We start from the raw sequence: 9,697 nt of genomic DNA, 5'->3' as shown, positions 1-9,697 counted from the left end.
TGTATATTACCCAAATTATTATATATGTCATTAAAAATGAACGTTTGTTTTTCATAGTGTTGTATGTACATGTCCTTGTCTATCAATGCAACAGAAGGAGATGTCATTATCAGACAATATGGATTTCCGCATTTTGACTGGTTCACAAACATATAGCATGTTCTGCTAATTTCAGAATACATTTTGAAACCTTTAAATTTTCTTTCATGATTCAGATAGATCATACCATTAAAAAAAAGGAAATTAGCTTCATTCTTCTTCTTGATTCTTGATTCTATATTCTTGATATCTTTTCTTTAAAAGAGAAGCAATTAACTACTGGAAGCAAGCTGAACATATGAGGTGAGCCAATGATAAAAGGCAAATATAGCTCCCAGTAGTGCACTACTGTTCCTGGGCCTACCTAGCTATGCTTTTCAACAAATGATACCAAGAGAACTAAGCAGATTAGATAATAGAAGTAAATTGGAAAATTGTTTAAAATGTTATGCTCTATCTGAATCATGAAAGATTTTTGGGGGGGTTTAAAAGCCGTTTTTATATGCATGTTTGATTTCCATCTCACTTTAAAGATCTGGATTTTACATTACAAAAGGCTAGTGAATCCAAAGTAGCTCAATATTAACTCTACTTTATATAAGGTAAAAGTAATAACTTTATTACATGAAAAGCAGATTATGATCATGATCAATATGGCCTTGCTGCAAATAAATTTTAAGAAACGTACTAACGTTGTGATAATTATGTGGAATCAACACAGAACATTCTTCCATGGCCGGCTCATCCATGGGACCAAGTAGGTCCAAAGAACCCTGGCATCACTTGGCAAGGGGCAGCACTTTAGTGACTGTGTCAGTCACTCTAAGACCCAGACCACTCCTGTTTTTTGTCTCTGTAGGGGAAGTCGCAGGCTCCCAGCAGCATAACCTTATCATGGACAAAGACACAGAACCAGTCAGGGTGACATTCAAGGTGGGACAAGTGCATCTAACTAACTTCCCACTTCATGCACAATTGTGCGTAATAATTTGTTGCACGCAGGTAGGAAGGCTTAGTAAGGTAAACAGCCAGGCTAGTAGGTTGATATGCTAATCAGTAATGTTATTACTCAGGGGCATCATTGCAGTCTTGGACCCAGGCACCACAATATCTTGAGCCAGTCCTCTAAGTTTTTCTCATTTTGGGATACACAAATGTACAGTTGTATGAATGCAGGAGCTATGTCTGCATGAATGCTTGGAACAATATATTTGTAAAGTTTTTATGTAATGTATTTATTTATGGCCTCTAAGAAAACACATATGTGCAAAAGAACATTTTATTATTGCACTGATGCTTCCATATAACTATAAGTTTAACCCCTGAAAATGGGTTAACTTCAGATTCAGAGCAGCAATTTACTACTGTGAGCTAGCTGAGCACATTTGATGAACCAATGATAAGACATATGTGAGTGTAGCTACCCGCTAGCTCCCAGTAGTGCATTGCTGCTCCTGAACCTACCTAGGCATGCTCTTCAACAAAGGATACCAAGAAAACAATGTCAATTTGATAATAGAAGTATAACGTAAACTCTCTTAAAGATTGCTGCGCTACCTGAACCATAAAAGTTAAATTTTGACTTTAATTCCTTATTGACAAAGCTCATCTGAATGTTTGTTCATTTGGAACAATGGTTATGGCAAGTACAGCTTTGTAAAGCTTTCATGACTTTATTTTCATATTGTTAAATGTAATAATAATAATAATAATAATAATAATAATAATAAAAGTATCAAATTAATTTAAAGTCCACTTCTCCTTCTTATACATCACTTGTGGTTCTGAATAGAACACTGGGCATATGAAATAGGCACCATCTTACAAACATATGGCAGTGGCCACCTTTGAAGTTTGGGGGTTCAACAGTAGTGATTGTGGGTACATAGTTCCCCCCAAGACTGAGACTGGACTTCCCTTCTTCTGCCCTCTAGTTTCTCAGATAAACATTCATCATATTATTTGTATTCCCCATAAATCACCATTTGATCTTTAAATGTGATTTAACTTTTGGTGCAGAGCTTTATTTATTAATGTAGTGATGCAATCTGTGTTGGAAAAAAAACTTTATTGATCATATCTTGCAAAGTTAAATATTTAATATAATCACAAAACTAAAGCTGAAAATGCTGAACATTGTTAGGGATATAACAGGAAAGATTACCTTATTACCTTGATGCAAATTTAAAGTGCGGGTACTGGTTTTAGTTTTGCGTGTCATATGCGCAATCCCCTGTGCAACCAGAGCCTTGATTTAATAAAAATGCATGTTGAATTGTTTTACAATATATTGCTGTTTTATTTTAATCAGATCACAGACATACATTCTATTTTTAAATATAATTCTACAGTTTATAGGTAATATCTCGGGGGGAAAATAGGATAGAATGCAGATAAATTGATTATTTATGCTAATGTTTGTTTTAAGCAGGGAAATGTAAGATATTTGATCATCTGCAATATACTATAAAATTCTGATGTATTTATCTTGTTTATGTGTTCCTGTTTCATTATTCCTCTGTTTTATTTTGCACAAGTGTGATTCAGATGAGCGCAGTTCAGTAGAACTGTTTGGAAGACTTTTTCCCAAAGCTTAAAACTATGTAATACTCATAATGAGTAATATCATTTCTTCAATAAAGTCTGCTGCAGGATAGTAAAACTGTGTATGCTTGCCCTAGGGGGCATTCAAACAAACTTTATTGGTACTTAGTATGCAGTGCCCTATATAGGCTAGTGCCATATTGCTCTATGCTAGCACCACACTGCCATTTTTTTAAAAGATTATCACCAGTTTGGGTACATCTTCAAAAAGGTTTGAAAGCTGAGGTCTAGTGATGAATTAAATCTGCCAGAATACCTAATGCAACTTTCTTGATTTCTGTGAGAAATTGATATTAAGATAATGTTCATTAAAAAAACAAAAACACAAAAAAACCCCATAAATAAATAAATATTCAAACCTATTGGAAAATGACAGGAAAGATTAGTTGTGTCCTGAAGATAGTAAACAGTGTACTTTAGCCAAATGAATTAAAAATTAGTTGCTAACACTCGTTCTGTAGTTTATGAGACATGGTTTTTCCTCATACACTTTTATGGCACAATATATACATTTGTCAACAATAGGATGTGTGTAAAAGATTGTGCAAAATGCCATACAGTTCTATTTTAAAGGGACATAAAACCCAAAATTTTCCTTTCATGATTTAGGTAGAACATATAATTTTAAACAACTTTCTAGTTTACTTCTATTATTAAATGTCCTTCATTCTCTTGGTATCTTTTGTTGAAGGAGCAGCAATGCACTACTGGTTTCTAACTGAACACATGGGTGAGACAATGACAATCGGTATATATATGCAACCACCAATCAGCGCCTAGAACCTAGGTTCTTTGCTGCTCCTGAGCTTTCCTAGATAACTCTTTCAGCAAAGGATAACAAGATAAGGAAGCAAATTAAATAATAGAAGTCAATTGGAAAGTTGGTTAAAATTGTAGGTATTGTATGTATTGTATTGTATTGTATGTAACTGTCTAAATCATGAATGTCTCATTATGACTTTACTGTCCCTTTAACAAACAACAAAAAAGCCCCCTAAAAAACGAAACACATAATGGAGTGAGGTAAAGTACAAAATGCAGTTGCAGTTTATACTAGCATCCACCAATCAGCACCCTTACTGTCTGCATTCAGTTTATTGTTGGTGATAAGTCTTTGCTATTCTAAGCAAACTGTGAAAATATTGATTATTGTTAAGATTTGCATATACTGCAGGATAACGTAACATTTCTAAATCAAAGTCATTTCATGCAAAAGTACACTTTAGAGGCTGTAAATATCAGTAGGCAACATGTTTCAGAGCTGCCTGGCTGCTACTGGGTTAAAATGTCCCAGTGTATCATATTTTGGGGGCTTAAATTCATATGTAGTTTCCATTATTGCAACAATAAAATAGCAAAATATGTTTGTACATAAAAATAACTTCACCAACAAAGAAATATAACTATGTTCATATGATGCTATTATTTTAACTTAAAATCTGTTCAATATAATTTTATACTTTATTATCATATTTTATAATATTTATTATCATATTTTATAATTGTACAATTTCACAATACTCAATGCTGTTGTAATCACAAAACATCTAGACTGATTTATTGTATGTTCAACTGCAGTAGTCAACGCTGCTTTTTAGGCATAGCTTTGTAGAATTATTTATATTATATATCATAACAGGATTTATATGAATTAAAACGTAATTGTTTATTTTCCAATGATATGCATAGTGCTAAAGGGACATTAATTTATTCACATGCATAGTATGTAATTACAAATTAAACATTGTATTGCAAACAATAAATGTTTTATAAGCATTTCATTTTGGTAACAACAATTGTAATGTTTGCAGTCAAGAGATATACTCATCAAACACTTCATGGAGAATGTTTAAATTATTTTCGCTACTGTGGCCATTTAGGGGCACATTTAAATGAGCCCTTGCAATTGACAACCAAATAGTGTGTAGCATGTAGCTAGGACAGAATTTTGAATACCACACAATGCAGTGCAGCCTCTCTGAGGGTAGTGGAAAAGTCACAGTTTTTACATTTAAATTATAGGAAAATCAGGCAAAATAAACCCTGAATGTACATTGCATAGCCTTTTTAACTATGCGTGGTTAACCAATTTAAAAGGGATTTCATTTTGAGGCTAATGGAAAATGTGTTTCCCTGTAAATTATCTACTTAAAACATCAATTTTGATCAGAAATTATGCAACATTTTATTTTTCACAAGGGGCCAAATGAAATCTGTGTCAATAATTTTGGTTAACATCATTCTGATTTTTTTTTCCTATGGAAAATTTAAAGGGACAGTCAAGTCCAAAAAAACTTTCATGTTTCCAAAAGGGCATGTCATTTTAAACAACTTTCCAATTTACTTTTATCACCAATTTCGCTTTGTTCTCTTGGTATTCTTAGTTTAAAGCTAAACCTAGGAGGTTCATATGCTAATTTCTTAGACCTTGAAGGCCGCCTCTAATCTAAATGCATTTTGATAGTTTTTCACCACTAAAAGACATTAGTTCACGTGTTTCATATATATAACATTGAGCTCATGCACGTGAATTTACCATATAGACAGCTCTGATTGGCTAAAATGCAAGTCTGTCAAAAGAACTGAAATAAGGGGGCAGTCTGCTGAGGCTTAGATGCAAGGTAATTACAGAGGTAAAATGTGTATAATTATAACTATGTTGGTTATGCAAAACTGGGGAATTAGTAATTAAGGGATTATCTATCTTTTAAAACAACAAAAATTCTGGTGTTGACTGTCCCTTTAAGTAATGGAGTTGCATCTTTATATGGCACTGGTTTAATTTCAAGTTAGCCTTTTAATGTGAAATAAGGATAACTATATCTTCTTTATTTTACAATATGGTTACCCTAATTTACAGCTAGTAACTATAACTTGAGAAGGACAAAAGACACCCATAGTCAGGCCATATACAAAACGAGTGACTAAAAAAATATAGTGCAGGATGTAGCTAAACCTCACTGGGCCATAGTTTTAACAGTGCCCATTCTGGCAATTTGCAAAAGCTGAGATGCCAACCAAATTAAACTGTGAGCCCATTTTTAGAGGGTAGCACACAGAGGAACAGATATGATGCAAGTGGAACTCAGTTTCCACCAGGTTTCTCTATACTGATGCTGCTACTGATTGAAGTGCCAGAGAGCCCCAGTAGATTTGTGGGCTCCATTTCAACTGAGACCTGTGAGACCCCTGTAATTTTGCCCTTGGGATAGGGCATTAAAAGCATTTATTAGAACAAGTGCAGGTAGCGTCTCTCATTGTTTTAACCTGCACAAAAGATATATTGAGTTATGAATTACAATGAATATTTTTTTGTCATTAGAGCATTGGCAGTAGACTGTCTCTTTTACTTTTCCACAGCTAGTGTTGGGTTGTACGGTGTCCTGACTATACAGGAATTATTGTAATGATTTGCAAGGACATTAAACACTTTTGTGTAAAAATTGTGGTTGTCCAACATTAAGAGGCTAAAAACCAAATTCTGTAAACTGCGTTTTTTATTGTGTGTTTTTTTTTTTTTAAATGTTGCAAATTGCTTAACCAGATATTTCATCTGTAGCATTTTAAAGAAAACCTGGTTACATAATTAGATTTTTAGCTTCTTTAAGGAATGTAGGCCAAGTGTGTTTTTTTCATAAAATAAATAGTTGTTTTTTTCCCCTTTAAATTGATAAAATAAATGTTAGAAACTCAAAAGGACTAGGCAAAAACATTAGCCTATTGGACAAAAAACAGGACTTGCCTTACTAGAGTTATTTAGATAGATATAGAGATCAAATACTTTTGAATCAGATGAACATGTGTATGGATTTATATTCTTCAGTGATGACCTACCTATATTTCACAACCTACTAGCTTAGAAAAATTCTAACATATTGAAAATAAAACATTGTGTGATACGTATGCTTCATGGACAAAATTCCCATCAAACACAATAAATGACTTTGTTGTTGAAGAGTTTTTTTAACATGTATTGCACTTTCAAATTAATATATATATATGTTACCTGTGATTAAATTTCTCTTTGTTGAATATCAGAAAACTAAGTTGCTGCATAATGGATTTGTCATGTGGTATGAACACAAAAATTATGGGATTTTTTTTGTTTTTGTTTAGTTTTTTTGCTTGGCTTACAATTTCCAGGAAGCTCTGACATAACCCAACATAACAGCAGGGTTAATAGTATAATATTTTGATAGACAGTCACTTAAAACACAGAGGCACAAAAGAACCAGTTTCAACGGCAGGATAAAAATGATATTTCTGCGTAAAACATGGTATTCATCAACATTTCAATGTCTCAAGTGAAGACAGCTAAAAAGTCACACGATTAATATTGACTGCTGTATACAAAGCATTGTAAAGTTAACTTCACTTTGTTCTGTTACATATCTTGATTTTCCCCTCATGTATAATGTGTGTCCTGTTGACGTTTATACAGAAAAAGTGAATATTATTCATACAGACAAGGACACGAGTTAAATCTCCAAAGCTCCTCACTGTTTTTATATTGAAGAGTATGAAACTGAGATTAGGACCCCAATCTTTAAACTCTTTCTTAAAGTCCCTGTATCCTATTATTTAATGTTTTAAAAGGTCTAAGTGCATTTATTACAGGTGGAGTTAATCCACAAGTCTGTATCAGAAAAAAAAAAAATGATCCAGATTGCACATTCCATATTTGAGTAGTAAAGTGCTATGGCGTAATATTTAAATGGCAAATCTTTTTCCTCCTTTACCTCTTCTACCTCGCTGAACCTATGTTTTTATACTGACACATAAGGAGGTGTTTAAAGGTTTTCTTAAAGGTGGTATTGCAAAGGGCATAACACGCAGGATTTATGGTACTGTTGATATAGCATAGCCAATAGCCAATTGTCCATACTGTGTTTGGAATACAGGATGCACAAAAAGTGTTGATTAAGACCATGACATTGTATGGTGTCCAGGTGATAATAAATGCTAGAAGAATAGCCAAGATAGTCCTTGTCACCTTTTTTTCTCTAGAAGGTGGAGGCTTCTTTTTGGCTGGTTGCTTGGTCATCTTTACGATTTTGCGAGCTACATTATTCTGCTTGTCTTCTCCATTCCGACCATTGGCTCCTGGAACAATTTCAACTGTAGTGCCACTGGTTGCACCACAATCACCCTTTTGAGACTTTGTAACTATTCGTATGCATGTGAGTTTCGAGTTTTCAATCTTTGGATTGGCCTTGGATCCAGAAGCTTCTGGCGCATCTTTGGCAATACCATCTTCTTTTGAATTTGAAGCTAAAGCACTTACAGAGGTGGAATCATTAGAGATCTCTTTTTCTTCTCCTTCTACCTGAGTACAATTTTCAGTCTCAGAGTTTATATTAGCTTTACCATTCTGAATTTTGCTATGGTCCACACTATTTTCCATGGCAGACACATTATTATTGTTTGGCTTTACTATTTTCCCTTGGACAAGGCTTGGAGATACAGGATCTTGATTAGGCGGTGGTTCCTTTTTACCCTTTTTTACCCTGCTCTTGCTGGCCCGAGATATTTGCCAGTACAAAACTGTCATAATAATTACTGGCAGATAGAAGGCTGCAATAGCAGTACCAAAAGTGACGGCAGCATTTGAGAAGAACTGAATATAGCACTCCCCATCAGGAACAGTTCTTATGCCAACAATGAACTGCCAGAAAAGAATTGCGGGTGCCCAAAGGACGAAAGACAACACCCAGGCTGCAGCAATCATCATACCTGCCATCTTGGTGGTTCTCCGCACCGGATATGTAAGTGGTTTGGTGACACAGAAGTATCTATCAAAGCTGATGATGAGAAGGTTCATTACAGAGGCATTACTGACTACATAATCCAAAGCCAGCCACAGGTCACACACCACAGGCCCTATAGGCCAATAGCCAATCACGGTATATAGAGTATACAGGTTCATGGAGAATACACCAATAATTAAGTCAGCACAAGCTAAGCTGAACAAAAAATAGTTATTGATTGTCTGTAGGTGTCTATTAACTTTTATAGAGACCATAACTAAGATGTTTCCAATGATGGTCACCAGACTGAGAGATCCAGCAACGATAACGATGAAAACAACTTCCACCGTTTTGTATGGACTTCCCATCAGGTAATTATTGCCAGATGATACATTGTTGTTCGCACTTGAGTTATTCATTTTGACAACTTCCTAGTAGCCACTTACACCTGTGGAAAAGAAGAAAATGAATTACACACCTGAATGATAAATATATGTTACAATAACAATAACAATAACAATTGTTGGTGTTCAAAAACAATAAATTAAGGGTAGGCAACTTCTAAATGCTGCATAACAGAAATGTATTTCAAAACCTTTAAATTAAAAAAATAACAGTAAACATTATATACAGTATATATATATATATATATATATATATATATATAATATATATATATATATATATATATATATATATATATATATATAGAGAGAGAGAGAGAGAGAGAGGCGTTTCATTTTTTTATAGAAAGATATGATCAGCCTTGGACTTTAAGCCCCACTGAATGACAAAGAATATGTAGATGCTTATTTCTATATACACTGGAGCAGAATAAAAACACTGTAGTCATGTAATGGTGTTTACATAGTAACATAGTATATGAGCTTGAAAATAGACAGAAGTCCATCGAGTACAACCTATACAAATATTAAAATACTTAAAATAAAAGCTACTGTTGACCTTAAATTAATCCCATTAAAAAGGTGACCATTTAACACAAGCAATCATATCCCTGAATTCTGTTTCTAGACAGAAGTGTATCTAAACCATTTTTAAATGTATCTAAGGTATTGGCATTTACTACCTCCTTAGGTAATAAGTTCCACAAGTTGATTGCTTTTACAGTGAAAAAACTTTTAAGTTGCAGACCAATAGCAAGTTTTCAATTACAGCACTGAAAGTCACATAACATCTAATAAAAATGCTCATTATTAGTTTATCTTTAATAAACAAGAAGTAATTGAATTAATCTACAAAGAATCTGTAAAATATGTAGTGCTGCTTGCATTGAAAATTTGATACCT

At 33.8% G+C, this 9,697-nt stretch overlaps 1 protein-coding gene across 1 annotated transcript; it reads right to left on the bottom strand.

Annotated features, from left to right (window-relative positions):
• Nucleotides 1–6,623: 6,623 nt before the first annotated feature.
• CHRM2 (cholinergic receptor muscarinic 2) lies at nt 6,624–8,809 on the bottom strand. The gene has a single exon (XM_053716246.1). It carries the CDS (start codon nt 8,807–8,809, stop codon nt 7,388–7,390), a length of 1,422 nt encoding a protein of 473 aa, XP_053572221.1. The 3' UTR covers nt 6,624–7,387.
• Between the last annotated feature and the right edge of the window lie 888 nt (nt 8,810–9,697).

Source organism: Bombina bombina, chromosome 6, assembly GCF_027579735.1.
Source record: "Bombina bombina isolate aBomBom1 chromosome 6, aBomBom1.pri, whole genome shotgun sequence".
Lineage (NCBI taxonomy): Eukaryota > Metazoa > Chordata > Amphibia > Anura > Bombinatoridae > Bombina > Bombina bombina.
This window is presented reverse-complemented; position numbering and strand designations above follow the sequence as displayed.

Bases quoted from the DNA above. Each gene is read 5' to 3' on its own strand.
- CHRM2 (XM_053716246.1), bottom strand. From the start codon at position 8,809: ATGAATAACTCAAGTGCGAACAACAATGTATCATCTGGCAATAATTAC.